Genomic DNA, 19,516 nt, shown 5'->3' on the forward strand with positions numbered 1-19,516 from the left:
TATTATTTACTTGACAGTTTCTTTCAAACCACTCACAGTTTTTATTCAACTTTATTTCCTAAGGAAAGTTTGTGTCTGTCATAAATGAAAAAGAATGCCACACAGGAGATAGGAAAACAGAGCAATGTTGTTTGATTCTAGACACATACTGTTGACTACCGAAGGCTTGAGGCTGGGGGGCTGATCTCTGTGCAATGGGGACCTCATACATTAGGTGCTAAAGACATAGCCCCAAAATGAGACTGTCTCCTTGATGCCCTCAGGAGCATGGGCAGGGACTTGAAGGGGCACTAACTTTCTCCCTGGGCGAGTCAATGCTATTTGCCACCACATCTGTGTGTCACTCCAAACCAGCGGGCATATATCCCATGTTTTGGGTAGCACCCTTTTATAATTTTTTTAGTATATTTTATTGATTTTTTACAGAGAGGAAGGGAGAGGGAGAGAGAGTTAGAAACATCGATGAGAGAGAAACATCGATCAGCTGCCTCCTGCACACCCCCTACTAGGGGTGTGCCCGCAACCAAGGTACATGCCCTTGACCGGAATCGAACCTGGGACCTTTCAGTCCACAGACCGACGCTCTATCCACTGAGCCAAACCGGTTTCGGCGCACCCTTTTATAATTTATGTTTCAGTTCAATGTCTTGGACTAAAATGATGGGCAGACCACTCATGCTGTGCAGGAAGTTCAGGGTGATTTGGTGTAGGGGTAGCGGTGGCAGGGAGTGGAATCTAGGATATTTGGGGATCTCTAGTCCTGGCCCCATCCTGCAGAGTATGGCACATATTGGCATCTGGCACCACTGTGGTCTCCATCATTTCAGAATGTTAGTGTGTTGAAGGGCCCCCCAGCAAACAACTTTACAACCTTCTTCAGTCACCCCATTTTGTCCACAACAAGGAACTGAAATTAACAGAGCCCAGCTGGGGAGTGGCGGGAGTTGGGCTTTAAGGGAGTGTGGACAAATTAGGTGGTGTCTAGAACAGAGAGATCTGACAGCTTGAAGCCACCTTGTAGCGGGGAGAGTTTTCTGCTGGTCCCTTGCTTGCTTGCTTTGCATGCTGGCTTAGTCTTGGTGGGCTCCTGTCCTGACCTGACTGGTGTAGGGAAACAGGCTAGAGATGAGGCTGCCTGCTCCTGAGCCGAGCATCCGAAAGCACCACTGGGCAGGCTGAGGGTGCCAGGAGGGACTGCCGGACTCACTGTGTCTCCCACACCATGCGTTGCCTGGCTCCACGCCCTGCGGGGTCCTACCTGCCGGAGCCCCAAGGTAAAAAAGTGGGTGGAGGAAGTTGAGAATGCTTCTTAATTTAGGGTGGTCCCAGCTGAGCTTGCCATCCCAAATGAACAGACACACTCTGGAGTGGGGGTTTGGGGGTAAAAGAGGGGGCCTTTGTCCAGCTATAGCTGTGGGAAGAAGTGAGGTGGTTGGCCATTTCCTTCCACTTGAGGGGCACTCAGTCAGTCCGGATGCCTGGGATGTGAGAGGGTTTTATCAGCCCTTGAAGAGTTCTGAGGGCCCACTTTCAGAGGGTGTGCTGTTAGCTCTCAGCGTCGGTGGCCTGGCTCGGCCAATCACAGGGCCCTCTAGCTGCCAGGTAAACACTGAGGGGTGTCCTTGAAGGACGGGACTCCTGCCAGACCCCACCCCATCCTCGCGGAAACAGGGAAACCAAAGCAGGAGTCAGCCCCTTGGTATAGTTGCTGAGCCTCAGCCAGCTGGCCCTTGGTCAGACGCTGCCCTCTCCCCAGTTTCCAAGTGGTGTTTTGGGGGAGAAGTGGGAGACAGGGGACAGATGGCGAGAGACAGCATAGTACAGACAACTTGCACCAGCTCCGAAGTCAGAGCACAAGTTTGAATCCCGGCTGCACTGTGGGCTGGCTGCGGTGTGACACTGAACCTGTCGCCAGCCCTCTCTGAGGCCGTTTTCCTGGGCTGTAAAAGGGGAGAAGAGGAGGTGTCTTCTGACAGGACAATGGCGGGGGGATTAAAGGGTCTGGCACAGAGCCTGGCACATTGTAGGAACTGACTGTCATCATAGGAGCCCGATGTTATTGGTGTTGCCATTGTTGTGTGGTGAGAAGTGGTGGGATTCCTTTGCTCAGACACCATTGAAATGTGTGGCTTCCTCTGAACCCTAGATTATGATGAGTTTGCCAGAGCTTGCTGGAGAAGTTTGTTTGCTTTCTAAATTTTTTGTTTATTGATTTGAGTGGGGCGGGGGGGTCATTGGTTTGGTGTTCCACATATTTGCACATTCATTGGTTGGTTCTTGTAAGTTCCCGGACCAGGGACTGAACCCGCAATCCTGCCGTATCAGGTGGATGCTCTAACCAACAGAGTTATGGGCTAGTGCTGTTGGGGGAGTTTTTGAGGGGAGAGAGAGGTCACTTAGACCCACCCCCTCAGTTCCAGGTGAGGAAATCCAAGCCTGGGAAGGGAAGTGACCCCCCCCACACACACACCCCAAAGGTCTCAGGGTGGGTGGGGCAGAGGTCCAGGATTCTGGAGGAGGAAGGCAAGTCATGTGGCAGGGGGTGTGGCATTGGAAATGCCAGGTTACTGGGCGGAACCTCCAGTGCAGGTCCCCGAGGCATGGTTCCTCTCCCCCCACCCACCAAGGTCACCCAGCTTCCTGGAAGTAAAGCTCAGAGAGCAGGCTCTGGTTTACATGCCCTGCAGGGTGGTTTGCTGCCTTCACGGTGGTGAGTTAGACAGAAACTAAGGGCACGAGCTCCCTGCAAGCCAGGGCGTGCAGATCGCATGCCCGTGGGCAGGCCGGCGCCCCCGCAGCAGGGGACGCCCTGGAAGCGCCCAGGGGTGTAGGGGTACCACGGAGGTGCTTCTGAGAAACCACGTGGTAGACGCAGCAGGGGGAGGCTTGGATGCCTGTTGACTCCCCAGTCTGGCCCAAGCCTCTCGGAGCAGAATGAAAATGAAAGAGAAAAGGGGCTGCTGCCGGGGGTGGAGGCAGGGTGGCCAGGTGACTGGCCATCCCAGGCTCACAATAGCCCCGGAGCTGTCGGAGGGAGAGGCCGCCAGCAGCGCAGCACCGCTCGGGAGTCCAGGGAACAGCGGTAGGTGAGCAAGGTCCCCTCTGCAGCCCCTAAAGTCGGGCTGGGAATCGAGACTCAGACGGGCAGCGCGACTTGCCAGAGGTCACACAGCAAGGCTGGGAGCAGGGGAAGAGGATGTGCAGGATGTAGACCTGGGAAACTCGTGGTTTCCAGCATCCGTTGAAGGACCCGGAGCTGGGAACCAGCGCTGGGCTGCAGCGCCCCAAACGCTGGGGCCGAGGGAGGCGGCAGGGAGAGCCAGGTGGGAGGGAGTGTCCGCAGAGGGACTGGGACGCGGCGCAGATAACAGGTGGTGGGGTCAGCCCTAGGCTGACCGACTGCGCCTCCTAGAGTCTGTAGAGGCGCGCAGGTGAGTGCAGAGGACGCAAGCTCTTCCTCCGCGGGGGCCCTGCCCTTGAAAAGGGGGCGTGGGGCTCAGTTTCCCTGTTGGATCATATCCCTGCTCAGACTCTGGAGTCTGGGAACGGCCCTCCTGGTGGGATCCCCTGCAGGGAGGGCTCTGGGCAGCCCAGCTAGCCGCTGGAGAAATCCGCTCCTCTCTGAGGACACTGGGAGGCGGGGTCTTTTCTGGGATGTCTTTGAAGGTTGGTATCTCTGCCTCACTTTGGGGTCCTGAGCCCCTGGAAAGGGGGCGTGCGTTCTCTAGGGCCCCAGAATGCTGGAATTGGAGCCACCATGTCTAGCTCTGTCTGGGGGGCCCTTAACAACGCAGTTCTCTGAGTCCCGCGGCCCCTTCTCTCCACCTGATACAGGGGAGGGGATACAGCCCAGAAGGCCACAGCACCCCGCTTCCAGTGGCAGCCAGGGGTTCCTTACTTGGGCAGAAAGTCTTCCATCTGTGCACTGCTCCCTCCCCCCACCCAAGGAACTACTGCAGGTCAACCAGAAGGTTAAGAAAATCAGTGCTTCTTGTTCTAGCAGCGGTGGGGAACTTTTTTTTTTTTTTTTTTGGCCAAAGGCCATTTGGATATTTATAATGTCACTATCAACTTAAAAATTATCCTGCTATATTTGGTCAAACCTTTAATTAACTCACCCCTAGTTCCTTGGCAGGCTGTATAGTGTGCAGGTTCCAAGGCCCTGCCCCTAAACCCCATTGGCTAGGCCAGGGGTGGGCCTCCTAATGGCAGGTTAAACCATTTATCCCAGGTGATTCTTATGTCAGGGGTCCAATGGCCATACACACATTAAGAGGCACAGATGTGCCCCAACCCCTGTCCTCTCTCCATGTTACAGAAACTCTGGGAACTTCCCCAGGAGGTTTTGTCAAAGGCCACATAGCCGAGTGGTTGGTAGAGTCAGGATTTGAACTGAGGTCTCCAGAGCAGCAGGGAGGTTTCCCAAAGGCTTAGACACATATGTGGTGAGTGGTCCAAAGACCGTTCTCCAAGAGGCATTAATTGACACTGGTTCTCATAGGGAGGGAACGGGTGCTTTTCTGATTCTTTTTCATCCTCCATCTATTTTGTGTGTAGGGGTCTTTAACAGCACTCTAACGGCTGTGTGGTACTCGCTAAGGTTCCTTTTTAACAAACTGGTAAAGCCGCTAACATTATTTTGATAACCTTGCTTTGTTTTCAATGGCAAGTGATACTGTGGTTTTGGGTGTGTGTGTGTGTTTTTTTTTCATATGAAGTAGTTATAGAAAGTTTTCTTTTACTAAAGTAATAACAAACCTGACCAATGTAACCATTTTAAATGTGCAATTTAGAGGCAGTAAGTACATTCATGATGTTGTGCAACTGTAACCACCATTTTCATTTTCTCCAACTTAGTCTGTCTCCATTAAACAGTAACTCCTTATTCTCCTCTCCCCACCACAGTCCCTGGCAACCACCATTTAACTTTCTGTTTCTAAGATCTTGACTATTCTAGGTGCCTCATATAAGTGGAATCATGTATTCTTCCTTTCGTGTCTGGCTTCTTTCACTTAGCATAACACCTTCAAGGCGCCTCCATGTTGTAGCCTGGGTCTGAACTTCATTCCTTTTGATGGCTGAGTGATATTGCAATGTATGGATAAACCACGTTTTGCTTATCTGTTATCTGTCCGTGGGTAGTTGAGTGTTTCCACCTTTTGTCTATTGTGAATAGGGCTTTTATGAACAATTCATGTATATGCCTGAGTCCTTGCCTTCAACTCTAGAAAGTTTTCTTTCTTTTTTTAAATACATATGTTTTTATTGATTTCAGAGAGGAAGGGACCGGGAGAGAGAAATAGAAACATCAATGATGAGAGAGAATCATAAATCATCAATTGGCCGCCTCCTGCATGCCCCACACTGGGTATGGAGCCTGCAACCCGGGCATGTTCCCTGACCGGGAATCGAACCATGACCTCCTGGTTCATAGGTTGACACTCAACCACTGAGCTATGCCAACCAGGCTAGAAAGTTTTCTTTTAAAATGAATATATTTGTTTCTTTAAAAATTAATTTACAGAAAATGCTAAGGTAAATTATAGAATAGGTGGAATGAAGATATGATGAAAAATTGTAAAGGAGGCAGATGATTGGCTGAAGTTTGGGAGACTCGGGATTAGTGGAAAGACCTTGTAGCTATTGTAACAATCTAGGCTGTGGGACTGAGGGCTCCCAGATCGACGGCAGAGCAGCTGAGGGACTTTTGAAATGAAAAATACAAGAATTGAGGAAGTGTCCAGTGGTAGCAGAAACGGAGGTTCTAGAAAGTGCCCTTGGGGGAAGGAGAATCGTAGCCTTCCTGGTGTTCAAGAAAGGCCCTGCCAGGTGAGTCAGTGTCTTCTTGGTGAGTGGAAATAAAACCTTAGTACTCACAATATGTCAAGAACAGGTGAGGCACTGGGCAGCGGGAGGAGTTGAGACACAAAAGGATGCTCATTCAAAAATTCAGATTCCCAGGCCCGCCCCCAGACCTACTGAATCAGAACTTAGTGGGGGTGAGGCCCAGGCTGCTATGTGGTTAGCAACTTTTTCAGGCAGGTTTTTTTTTCTTTTCTTTTCTTTTTTCACTCTATTCTTTCTGGGGCAGTTTTAATTCATAACCAAATCTGTCAACTGCTGAGCTCTGTAGACAGATCCTGGCAGGCAGGGCCAGCCTGTGATTCATCTCGGAGTCTCCAGCACCCAGCAGAGGGCTAAGCGCTGGCGTAGGTGCCATGTTAGGTAGAGCGAGGGGTCAGGACTGGAGTTGGGGGCATGATCTGCTAATGCAGCACAGCAGCCTCATTCCCCTTCCCTCCCCAGCATCTGGCTCAGGCTCTCGTCCCCCAAAAATGTGTTGACTCCTTTTCCAGATCATTGACTGCAGCTAGAAATGTTGGGACATGCAGAGGGAAGGCCACTGGAGGGGGGGGGAGGCCAGGGAGCTGGAAGGGGATTACCGTCTGCATTAGCACTGCAGGCACCCCTCTGCCCCTGGCTGCAGCTCTTATAGTGTGTCTCCTCCCTTTTTATTCCACGGCCACCAACTTCCCCACCCCCAATAACTGTACCACTTATAGACACATGCACAAACCAAGGTGGTGTTGTTTGAGTTCTAAGATTCCCCAAGTTGTGATGAGGTGGATTCCTTCAATGAGGGTCCAGAGAGATAGGTGACTTACCTGAGCTCTCAGAAGTGGTCTCTGTGGGGCCATCTGTGAGGTTCTTTATATATAAAAAAATTTTTTTTTATTGATTTCAGAGAGGAAGGGAGAGGGAGAGAGAGACAGAAACATCAATGATGAGAGAATCATTGGTCAGCTGCCTCCTGCACGTTCCACACTGGGGATCAAGCCCGCAACCAGGGCATGCACCCCAACTAGGAATCGAACCAGGGCCTCCTGGTTCATAGGTTGACATTCAACCACTGAACCATGCCCACCGAACCAATTGTGGGGTTCTTTATAATTTCCAGACCCCACTTGGGAAAAACCAGAGCTGAGTTGTCTTAGGTGGGGCTCCCTGGGAAGCAAACTAGGAGATTGAGATTTGCACGTGGGAGGTTTATTGGAGAGAAGTCATGGTTGGTGGGGGAGACCCGAGGGGAAAGGCAGGAAGCAGGACTGGGCAGCGGGAGGAGTTGGGTTACAATACAGTTATAACAAAGGTCTCAGCCAATCCCAGGGGGAGTGCTGAATCTGGGACAGACTATAGGGTTATCTCACATTGAGGCAGAGACCAGATCTTTGCAGGCCACTGCCACCAATCATCACACGTGGGCTACCCCTAGAGAAGGGTGTGACTTTGGACTATTTTGAGAGAGCTTGAGCTGTGAGCTTAAACCACTTGCCCTCAGCAACTGTTGCTAATTGTGTTGATCTGAGCGACACACCATAGTATCGGCCACACAAGTGTAAATTGTCAAGTCAGAGAGTATCTGGAGGCCAAGGCCTAAACTGTCACTTGAAGTTGTGTTTTTAACTGTACCGTGGGCAGCCCCCTTGCGGGAGGGGAGGTTCAGGGCCCCCCACCCCCTTGAACCAAACAGCTCCCTCATCACCTGTTCTGAGGTTCGGGCTCCTTTCAATTTCATTTGAAAGCCACTGCTCTAAAGTGACATTCTTACTTAACAGATGAGGGCACTGGAGACCAGAGAGGGAAAGGGGCTCACCTAGTGTCACACAGCCCATTAGATGCAGAGCAGGGCTCAAATCCCAGGTCTCATGAGTCCCTATGTTGATCCCATCCTTAGTCTGTTGTAAACTCAGCCATCTCTATGGCCATGCCCGTCCACTCCCTCCCTCCTTGTCCACTGCCTCCCCCCTCGCTCCAACTGCTGAGAAGCCCTGTGAACAGGGCCTGGAGCCAATCATGCTTCCATTTTTGGCTTTCCTTCTCTGAGGCCCCCTTGTTCAGCACACAGGGGCTGCGGAGCTGTGATTGAAATGCCAAGATACTTGAGGGTGCTGGAACCGGGGGAGGGGGGAAGGGGAGAGGGGTTCACTGGGATCCAATGGAACTCCATGCCCCACAGTTCCCAGACAGCTTATCTCTTAACCTCCTTTCAGTCCAAGCTGGCATCAGAGCTGGAAAGACACTCCTACCATCCTAGATGCCATAACTCCCATGCTTCCTGCTCCCCCGCTTTGTGGAGTTGACCGTGTGGGTGTGCAGGGCCAGTCCCCTCCAAGACCTTCTGTCGGAATAGACCCTCCTGTGCATCCCAGTTCCATTGTGGGGCAGAACAGAGTATAATCCTGCCTCTTTCTGCCCCAATCACCCACCATTCCAAGCCATCATCTTTCTAGCAGGTCAGAGACAGAAGGGACCTTAGAGGGTCTCTAAGACAAGGGTTGCAAAGCCAAATGCCTGAAGGACCATAATAGTGCAAAATGGGGTCAGGCAGAAGGCAACAGGGAGTACTGGGAACTTTGGCAACAATCGTGACTCTATATGGAGACGTTGCAAGGTCTAAGATACCCATACACATACTCAAATTGCCTTGGCAGATAAAATACCTAGGCCTATGGGCCTGACTCGACCCTCATTTTGAGTCATATTTCAAGTCAAGCCCCCTATAGCGTAAGAGCCTACAGTTAGAGTGGAGTGCCAGAGCTAACCAACAGCCGTGTTTCCAGACCTCTCTTGACACAGAGCTTGTCCGGCCTGCTGTCCCCTAGTACATGCTCACACACATGCACACACTTGCACGCACACACCTCTTCTGATCTCCCTGCCTGGAAGAGAAGAGACCAGAACCTCCAGCCCCATAATTCCCTCAGCGTTGCCACATACCTCAGTTTCCCTTCTGTCTCTTGTGACTTCCTCAAGTTCCTCTAGGAAGTGAAAGTCTTGAGTGAGACCAGCAGTTTTTCATTTTCCTGCGGTGCCCACGCTGGGCTGGCAGACAGCGGGCCAGAGTGCTGGGGATTTCGCCTCTGAAGGTGACCCTGCCTTCCCCTGTCCTCCTCCAAGTCCTGACCTCCTCCTCCTCCCCCCAGAACTGCAGGCTCTTGGGCCCAGATTGCCCATCCTGGGGTAGCCTACAGGTTCTCAAGAGTGCAGGTGTTCCTTTTCCAGCATCTACAGCTGCCAGGCTCTGTTGGGGAGCCACAGAGGTACTCCACCCCATGAAGCTTCCATCGTATTTGGCTTTGCTTTGTTTCTTGTAAACTTCAGGAGCCTTTCCACCTTGCTAATTGCCCACCTCACTTCATAGCACTCTATGATCTTTGGTTCACATAAGGCAACTCTCAGTTTCCCTCTTCCCTTTCTGCCACCCATTCCAGCGCATTCAATGTGCGTCCCTTTGTTTATATGTGTCCTTTCTTTTAAATTAAATTTATTGGGGTGACATTGGTTAATAACATTATAGAATTTTCAAGTGTATAATTCTATAATACATCATCTGCATACTGCATTGTAAACTCACTACCAAAAGTCTGGTCTCCTTCCATCACCATATATTTGACCCCCTTTACCTTCTTCATCCTCTTTGTATATGTTCTTGTAAAATATGTGTTGTCACTCTGCATGTCTAGAACTGGGCTACCAGAGTTCATCCTGTTTTTTTACTTTTTAACTCTGTACTGTGTTATCACAGTCCACCTGTGTTGCTCTGTGTGCATTTGGTCTGCTGCTTCTAATCACTGCACCATCCTCCATGGGTTGTGGTGGCTACTTTTTCCTGTCCCTCCCCCAGCAAGGGACGACAGGTGGCCTCCAACTCCCTGTCACCACTCATAGCACAGCGGTGTGTATCCTCAGACGTGTGTCCTTGTAGAGCTATGGGACTAGTTCTTGGAGCTGCACAGACCCAATAACTGAATTGCTGGGTTGTGGGGTCTGCACATCCTTAGATATGCTAAGTGGTCCAGGTTCTTCTCTGGGGTGGTCACACCAGCCCGCTTCCACCAACCCATTTGAAAGCACGGCCCAGCTTTCCGGTTTTTGCCAGTTGTACAGTGTCAAGTGACAACTTGCTGTTTTTACTGTGGAGCTTACATCTTAGTAGCATGTCCTGATGTATCACTATAGGCGAGTCACAGCAAACAGATGAGGTAGACACTTGATGCCAACCCAGCACAGTAGACCTCACAATCTAGAGAAGCTAGGTAACACATGTGAACTCACACAGTTAATGTGGAACTGGGGTTTGAACCCAGAGCTCACCCTCTTGACCCCTGTACTATTATGATCATATTTTGTCTCTCTTCTAAAATATTATCTGGGTCTCCACCACACCCTTCTAGGCAGGGACTATATTTTGAAACCTCTTTAAGGCCCCTGGAGACCCATGCTGGTGATTTTCTTGTAGGAAATGCTCAGTAAATCATTGTGTTACAGAAAGAAAAAAACATGCAAGAGGTTTTTTTGAGTTTATCTGGAGGACTGCAGGGTGCAAGTGTAAAGAGGAACTCATAACTCATTTGACCTGAAACCCACAAAGATGCTGATTGGGTGCTGGTTGTTGTAGATAACTATCTCTGGGAGCCTGCTTCCTATCACTGTCTGACCTCTGGAAGCAGCTTGTCATGAGGGTGCTGAGGGGGCCTTGGGGGAATAGAAAGGGGAAAGGCAATGGGAAATCTAGAATCCTAAAATGCCTTAGCTGTATGGACTCCCACACCCAGATGGTGAAACCTGGGTTCAGAGGGGTAAAGAAATGAATTTAAGATCAAAGATAGCTCAACTGGCATGGTTCAGTGGTTGAGCATCAGCCTATGAACCAGGAAGTCTCGATTTGATTCTTGGTCGAGGTGAACGCCCGGGTTGCAGGCTCGGCCCCCATTGGGGGGTATTCAGGAGGCAGCCATTAAATGATTCTCTGTTATCATTGATGTTTCTATCTATCTCTCCCTTTCTCTTCCTCTCTGAAATCAATATATATATATATATATATATATATATATATATATATATATAATTTTTTTATAAAAGGTCAAAGGTAGAGCTGGAACTCAAACCCATGTCTCTAGACACACAGTTCTGAGATTTCCTGTTCCTTCCTCCAGAGGAGAAGTTCATAGTCAACAAGTAGGGAAGTATCCCTTCTCATACTCTTGCACTGCAGTGCAGACTAGTGCTGAAGGTTTTGGGGGGCAACAGAGAAGCCCCTTTCTCCCTCTCAATTCCTCCTCAGACCCTCAAAGATATATGCTCTCTTTCTGGGAGGATGTTATGTTGACACAAGAAGAGCTACATAAACTGAACATCAAGTTGCTCAGGTCTGACTGAGGACATTCTGGTCACACTTGATTTCCCAGGGGGGGGGAGAGAGAAATGAATTTTTATTTCAGAAACCATTTTGGTACATACACTCTTTCAAACCCTTCTTGGTGGTGGTGATGGGGGGTGGCAGCGGGCAGTGATTACACTGTTCCTATGAGGACTGTGAGGCCTCCTTAAGCAAAACAACAGAAATCTTACCTTGACAATGTGGAGAATCAGGCAGGAATAGAAGAAAAAGGGTCCCTTAGTCAACCTCAGAGGTAAGAAGTGAATTATGATAAGATAATAATCCTATCTAATAAAAGAGTAATATGCAGATTGACCATCACTCTAACACACAAGATGGCTGCTCCCATGTGGTCAAAGATCCTGCCCCCATGTGGACACAAGATGGCCACCACAAGATGGCCAGCATGGGAGGGCAGTTGGGAGGGACCAGGCCTACAAAGGAGGGCAGTTGGGGGCGATCAAGCCTACAGGGAGGGGAGTTAGGGGTGACCAAGCCAGCGGAGGAGGGAAGTTGGGGGCGACCAGGCCTGCAGGGAAGGGCAGTTGGGAGGGACCCAGGCCTGCAGGGGAGAGCAGTTGGGGGGGAACCAGGCCTGCAGAGGAGGGTAGTTAGGGGTGACCAGGCCTGTAGGGGAGGGCAGTTAGGGGCAAACAGGCTGGCAGAGGAGCAGTTAGGCATCAATCAGGCTGTCAGGGAGTGGTTAGGGGTGATCAGTCTAGCAGGCAGAAGCAGTTAGGGGCAATCAGGAAGGCAGGCAGGTGAGCAGTTGGTTGCCAGCAGTCTTGGATTGTGAGAGGGATATCCAATTGTGATCGGGCCTAAACGGGCAGTCAGACATCCCTCAAGGGATCCCAGATTGGAGAGGGTGCAGGATGGGCTGAGGGACACCCCCCACCCCATGCACGAATTTCTTGCACCGGGCCTCTAGTAATAATAATAATAATAATAATAATAATAATAATAATAATAATAATATTGCACTCATCGTGTATATGTTGAGTGCTGTTCTAAGCTTTCATTCATTAAGTGCTTACTAAGCACCAGTCACCTTCCAAGGGCTCTACATGAATTAATTTACCTAACCCCTAGGAGTTACCAGTTCTTATAATCCCCATTTTATAGGTGGGGAAACTGATGCTCCGAGAGGTTTAAGAAATGAACTTGCCCAGGTTGCGGTGGGTTGCCTTCTTTCTCTTTGTCAGTGTAGTTTCCTGTGTTTGACCACATTGAGTGATAGATATTGCCCAAAGTTAGAAGCTGAGCCTGTCGATTAGTGAGGCTCAGCCTCAAACTTTGCCCTGTGAGAAAACAGAGATTGGATAATTTGACCAAAGTTATATAACGCATTCCTGGAATTGCTGGGGTCAGTCCTGGGTTGCTATCACAAAATCCAACTGCCTGGGAAAAGAGGCAGATGGCTAGACTCCCAACAAATAGCATGGACTGAAAGGGGGAGGCAGGCAGCAGGCAAGATTTGGGGCAGGGAAGTCTTTCCTCACCATCCTTGAGAAAATAGTAGATTTCTTGGGGCTCTCAGGCCACGTGTTGGGAGAGATGCAGCCCTTCTCCCTCCCCTGTCTCCCCGCTTCTCGCCTCCCCGCCTCCCCGCCTTGGCCCAGGAAAAGGGCGGTAGCTTGGCCTTTCAGTTGTGCTTCCTCCAGTCATGGCTGGCTGGGCCCTGATGCAAACCTGTTGTTTGGGTTCCTGTAACCACCGCCTAACCCTAAACAGGCAACTCTAGCCAGGGCCCTCTGTTGGACTAGAAAGTCCATTCTCTGTGACTTCTGGGTCTGTGCTGAGAACCCCTCTCCCCCCCCCCCCCCCCGCACCCCTCATCGGTAGTGAGAGTTGTTGAGTGAAAGGAAAAGAGCACCTGGAAGTGGTAAACTGTGTGTATTTTCTCTCAATCTTACCCTCCCACTGTCCTTCCCCACTTCAACTCTGTTTTCTTCTGGGTCAGGTGGGGGTGCTCAGAAGGCTCTCTCACATCCCTGGCCTTCAAGGCTAGCTCTTCTCTCACCTCCTCCAAGAAGCTTCCTCTGATTCCTTCCAACATGTATCTGTGTCCCATGTGGGTTGAATGGTGGCACCCAAAAGAATATCAACACATCAAATCCCTAGAACCTGAGAATGTGACCTTATTTTGGATAAGGGCCTTTGCAGATGTAATTAGGTTAAGAATCTTGAAATGAGATCATCTTGGATTATCCGGGTGGGCCCTACATCCAATGGCAAGTGTCCTTATAAGAAAAAGGCAAAAAAATTGAGACACAAAGAGGTGATGTGACCACAGAGGCAGAGATTAGAGTGGCTTGGCCAACAAGGTCACATGCCAAGGAATGCCATCAGTTCCCAGAAGCTAGAAGAGGCAAGGAAGGATTCTCCTCCAGAGCCTCCAGAGGGACCAGGGCCCTGTCAGCATCTTGATTTTGGAGTTCTGGCTTGCAGGACTGTGAGAGAAGAAGGCTGTATTGTTTTAAGGTGCTCGTTTTGTGGTGGTTTGTTGCAGCAATAGACTACCTGAAGTAGGGAGCAGGTGGGTGTATTGGAGCCACACAGGTGAGGCTTCAAATTGGCTTTAGCTGGCCAGAGCTAGCCTACCTTCCAGGGTTAGTGTTTTGTTTTGTTTTAAAAACTTGCCCTGCTGGTGTTTCTCAGTGGTTAGAGTGTCAGCCTCACACCAAAGGGTCGCAGGTTAGATTCCTGGTCATGGGTATATACCTGGATTGGAGACAACCAATCAGTGTCTCTCTCTCACATAAATGTTTCTTCTCTTCTCTTCCCTTCCCTTCCCTTCCCTTCCCTTCCCTTCCCTTCCCTTCCCTTCCCTCCTCTCCTCTCCTCTCCTCTCCTCTCCTCTCCTCTCCTTTTCTCTCTCTCTCTCTCTCTCTCTCTCTCTCCCTTCTCCCATCTCTAAAAAAAATAAAATCAGTAGAAAAAAATAAAAATAAAAACTTTATTGGGATATAATTCACCCATTTAAATCCAATGGTCTTTTTAGTATATTTCCACAGTTGTGCAATCCTCTGCGCAGTCAATTTTAGCACATTTTCATCATCCTCCCCAAAAGAAACCCTGTACCATTAACAGTTGCTCCCCATTCCCCACCCACACACAACTCTACCCCAATCCTAGCCACTAATCTACTATCTGCCTCTAAAGATTTGCCTAATTGTCACATCCTATCTAATAATAGACAAATATGCAAATTGACCATACCTCTGACATGCCCACAAGCCACGCCCACCATCCAATCAGAGTGAGTATGCAAATTAACCCAAACCAAGATGGCTACAGCCACAGAGAGCAAGTTTCCTAGGTAACAGAGGAAGCCAAGCTTTCTTCCTGCCCTTGCCAGGCCTAAGCCTCCACTTAAGCTACAAAGTTTCAATTATAGAAGGTAAACAAATTCAAACAAATGGTGGCAGGATGGAGCTTGAGAGAGCAGGCCAGGGTTGCCACCGGCAGCAGGGGAAGCAAAGCTTTCCACACACCCTGGCCGGGCCCACCCGCTTAAGGCAACAAAATTTCAATTATAACCCCAACACAAATGGCTACCGGCCTCGGAGGGAGCCCCAGGCTTGGCTCCGCTCCAGGCTACAAAGTTTCAATTGTAGAAGAAAAATAAATTCCAGATACCAGGGCCTCCGCTTGGGTTGCCAGGGGGTGTGGCCTGCCTGCAAACCACCACAGGCCCCTTGCTCAGGCCGCCCCACACCCCAAGGGAACCCCCACCTGATCCGGGACGCCCTTCAGGGCAAACCATCTGGCCCCCACCCCTGTACCAAGCCTCTATCCTATCTAATAAAAGAGTAATATGCAGATTGATCATCACTGCAAAACACAATATAGCTGCCCCCATGTGGTCAAAGATCCTGCCCCCATGTGGACACAAGATGGCCACCACAAGATGGCCAGCAGGAGAGGGCAGTTGGGAGGCACCCGGCCTGCAAGGGAGGGCAGTTGAGAAGGACCAGGCCTGCAAGGGAGGGCAGTTGGAGGTGATCAACCCTGCAGGAGAGGGCAGTTAGGGGTAACCAGGCCGGCAGAGGAGGGAAGTTGGGGGCAAACAGGCTGGCAGCAGAGTGGTTAGGGGGTGATCACGCTGGCAGGCAGAAGCGGTTAGGAGCAATCAGGAAGGCAGGCAGGCAAGCAGTTGGGAGCCAGCAGTCCTGGATTGTGAGAGGGATGTCCTACTGCCCGTTTAGGCCCGATCCCACTGTAGGACATCCCTTGAGGGGTCCCAGATTGGAGAGGGTACAGGCTGGGCTGAGGGACAACCCCCCTCTGTGCACGAATTTCATGCACCGGGCCTCTAGTTTCATATAAATGGAATCATACAATATGTGGGCCTTTCTGTTTGACTTCTTTCACTTAGCATGATTGTTTTTAAGTTCCATCCGTGTTGTAGCATATGTTAATACTTATTTCTTTTTATGGCTAAATAACATTCCACTGTATGGATTTACCACATCCTGTTTACCCATTCATCCATTGATGGGCATTTAAGTTGCTTCTGTTATTTTGACTGTTATGCATTGTACACAAGTTTTTGTGTGGACACGTCCAAGGTTATCCTAAAGATTAAATGAAGTAGCATCTAAGGTACTTTCTATGGCCTTTAACAAATGATAATGAAAGATCTTACAGAAAATCTGCCCCAACTGCTTCAATTTACAGATTAGAAAACTGAGGTACAGAGAGGAGCAGAGAATTGCTCAAGGTCACCCACAGCAGTAGAGCATTACAGCTAAATGTAGGTCCTTGAGTCAGTCTGCCCAGACCAAATCCTGGTTCCATTTGGATTTGGGTGACCTTATGTAAGTCACTTCATCTCTCGGAGACTTAGTTTACTAGAAAAGGCAAGGAAGGATTCTCCCCTAGAGCCATCGTATAAAATCAGGATAGTGATAATACCCGCCTCATGTGGTTATTGATGTGAGGAGTAAATGTACTAGCCTATGGGTCTGGCACATAGTAGGTGCTCTCTGTCCTAGCTGTCATCATTTATGGCAGTGCAAGATGTGGAACTCGAGTCTCCTGGCTTACCAGGTGTAAGATGTCTTGACCCTACACTTCTCCAGTTTCCTCTCCTGTATCATGAGCATCTTCCTAGTTTAATTGTAAGTTTTTTGAAGGAAGGAACTATGGCTTCCTCTTCCCATGTCCTGAGCATATAAGAGGAGCTGAATGAGCTCTTTTGCACACTTTCTTTGGCTACCCCAACCCCGGCCTTTACCAAGTAACTCAGCTGGTAACTATGTTAATTCTCTGCATCTTTTCAACATCTGATAAGATGACAAGTGTGTCTCCCTTCCAGGCAGTGGACAGTGTACCACCATGGAGTTGGGGCCTCTAGAAGGTGGGTACCTGGAGCTTCTCAACAGCAATGCCGACCCTTTGGAGCTCTACCACCTCTATGACCAGATGGACCTGGCTGGCGAGGAAGAGATTGATCTCTGCTCAGGTGCGCTCTCCTCCCTCTGGTCCCTCCCAAGCCCCTTCCCACCCTCAGCCTGCAGTGGAGACTGACAGCAACCAGTGTAAGCGCCGGCCACGGAGCTCCGGTCAGCACCGCGGACAGCTCCTGCACTGGGAACGTCTGGCTCTTGCACTGGGAACATCTCCTAGCCCAGCCCCACTCCTCTCTTCCGCCTCCCCCACCTGCCCTCTTCCTAGATCTCTCGTTTCATTCACGGGGCTTTTCCCCACAGAACCTGACACGGACACCATCAACTGCGAGCAGTTCAGCAGGCTGTTGTGCGACATAGAAGGTGATGAAGAGACCAGGGAAGCTTATGCCAATATCGGTGAGAAATACTCTGAGCCCAGAAAAAGGACAGTTAAGGGGAAAGGTTTTATTCCCTCTTTTGTTAATCTCCCCCATTCACCTCGAGCCACAGCCCCTCTCTCACAAATCAGGGCAAGGGGGATGTGGGGCGAGGGCTAAAGAACAGACTCCAGCCTGGCCGGTGTGGCTCAGTGGATAGAGCGTCGGCCTGCGGACTCAAGGGTCCCGGGTTCGATTCCGGTCAAGGGCATGTACCTTAGTTGCGGGCACATCCCCAGTGGGGGGTGTGCAGGAGGCAGCTGATCGATGTTTCTCTCTCATCGATGTTTCTGACTCTCTATCCCTCTCCCTTCCTCTCTGTGAAAAAATCAATAAAATGTATTTTTAAAAAAAAAAAAAAAAAAAAAAAAGAACAGACTCCAGGGCGGACTCCAAGAAGATGGAGAAAAGTGAGGGAGACTGACCCCTCCACTAATGACCCACAGGCAAACAAAACCTCACTTTTACATCCTTTGCCTCCATTTCTCTACCTTTTCCTATTTCTTGTTCTTTCTTCCCTTTGAACAAAGCCCATGCTATACATCCTTCCCTCCTATTCTCCCCAGCTCCTAAGCCAAACTACTCTAATCACCAGATGTGTTGCATCCTTACAACAGAGGACGTAGGCATTATTAGTATCTCTATTTTACAGATAATGAAATGAAGTTCAGAGGTGAAGCAATCTACCCAAACCTGCATTAGAGATAGTTATGGGCAGGTCTAAAATTCTAACCTATGTCTTTCTCATTTCAGAGTCTTACTCTTCACCACAAAAAGGGAAGTATCTGGGGTGGGAAGGTTTGCTAAGGCATAAGCTGAGAGGCTGGATTGCAGCTTTAAAAAGAGCTAGGCTTTCAGAAAGGCGGAAGTCTGGGGAGAGGTGTTTGCTTTGTTGTTGTTTTGGGGCTGGTTGGGGTAAGGATCCCTCCTCACCGGAGCCACCACTATCCCACACAGAGACTTTGTTGAGGTAGAAAAAGGCAGCCTTTCTTCTGGAAGACACAGCCCCCACCTGAAAGTAAAGGAAAGTAACCGCTTGGCTATTAAAGTGCAGGCTGAGCCCTGGCCGCGTGCTCAGCTGGCTGTAGCTCAGCTGGTTGTAGCGTCGTCTCGTACACCAAAAGTTGGCGGGTTTGATTCCTGGTCTGGGCACTTACCCAGGTTTAGGGTTGGATCTCTGGTTGGGGTGTGTGAAGGAGGCAATCAATCGATATTTCTCACATTGATGTTTCTCTCTCTCCCTTCCTCTTCCTAAAATCAATTTTAAAAAATGTAAAGTGCCGGCTGAATTTCCTGCCCCCCACATTTGCCCTCTTAGCTGGGCACCTTGTACACGGAACAACCTGCACAGCTGTTCTTAGTTGCCCTTTTTCTGGCAACCCCGGGAGCACGTCACTCAGGAGGCCTGTGCTCAGCACAAATGCGGCTGGTCTTTCCCAGGGCACAGTCCAGTGTCACGCCAGGGCAGAAGATGGAGAGGTGTCTCAAATTACAGAACCGAGAGTCTGCCTGCTTCCTTTCTTCCTGGGAATTTACTAGCAGGAAGCAGAAGTGTTTGGGGCTGAGGGCACTCACACTTCCTCACAACGGGCGGCCGTAGTAAAAAACCTGGGCATCACTACGATTTGGGGGTTTCTCCCTTAGGGGCATCTACACAGGAAGTGGAACTGCCTGAGCTCCTCAAGTCTGTGGGTTTGCTCCCGGGCACGCAATCATTTGAGACATCCTGAAATATTACATTGGCTTCCATATGTGTGAAAAATGGGAATAATAATCACACTTTCCCCATGGAATGGCTGGGGAGGATTGAATACTTGTATGTATGTAAAGTAGTTAGAAAAGGAATTTGCAAAGAGTACGCATTCAATAAGTATTAGGTACCACCCCACCCTTATAGTCATCATCATCATTATCATCATCATCATTTTTGCCTTTCCTCCATTCCTCAGCTCAGAAGCCTTTAATGACTCCCTATTATCTATAAAATTAAGTCCTAAATTTCTCCAACATGAAACTTCTCCTGCAGATACCTGTCTCTCAGAGTTTCCCATACATACCCCAAATATCCAGAAGGCCCCCACTCTCAACCTTTCAGGCTCTGCCCCATCTTTCAAGGCCTGGCTCCAGGATCCCTTCCTCTCAGAAGCCCTCCCTGATTGCCTCATCCCACTCTCTCCTCTGACCTCCTGCCATGGTCGTTGTCTTCCTACTGGTTCCAAACCACATTCTCCTTCGTATAATTAGCCACGTCATTTATTGGGTGCCTACCGTGTACTGACTACTGTGTTGAATGCTTTAAGTGCAGAGCCTCTCATTCTCACCATCGGTGCCTGGGTTGTAGGCATTATTTATTCTCATGACACAGTTGATGAAATGGGGGCCCCCGAGAGGTTAAGTAACTGGCCCAAGGTTGCATAGTGGGGGAGAGAGCTGGAATTGAAACTCAAGCCCCCCTGACAACT

At 49.8% G+C, this 19,516-nt stretch overlaps 1 protein-coding gene across 3 annotated transcripts in view; it reads left to right on the forward strand.

Moving 5' to 3' along the window:
• The first annotated feature begins 1,222 nt into the window (after positions 1 to 1,222).
• Positions 1,223 to 19,516, forward strand: part of CIITA (class II major histocompatibility complex transactivator) — a 38,504-nt gene continuing 20,210 nt past the window's right edge. For 2 of the 3 annotated variants that reach the window (XM_028145520.2, XM_054714242.1), the window contains exons 1-2: positions 16,550 to 16,691; positions 16,939 to 17,034. In XM_028145520.2, the coding sequence (XP_028001321.2) occupies positions 16,565 to 16,691; positions 16,939 to 17,034 (223 nt within the window). In that variant the 5' untranslated portion in view covers positions 16,550 to 16,564. Of the gene's footprint in view, positions 1,275 to 16,544; positions 16,692 to 16,938; positions 17,035 to 19,516 lie in introns of those variants that run through there. The other variant, XM_054714243.1, reaches the window with a different exon arrangement.

Source organism: Eptesicus fuscus, chromosome 4 (genome assembly GCF_027574615.1).
Source record: "Eptesicus fuscus isolate TK198812 chromosome 4, DD_ASM_mEF_20220401, whole genome shotgun sequence".
Taxonomy (NCBI): domain Eukaryota; kingdom Metazoa; phylum Chordata; class Mammalia; order Chiroptera; family Vespertilionidae; genus Eptesicus; species Eptesicus fuscus.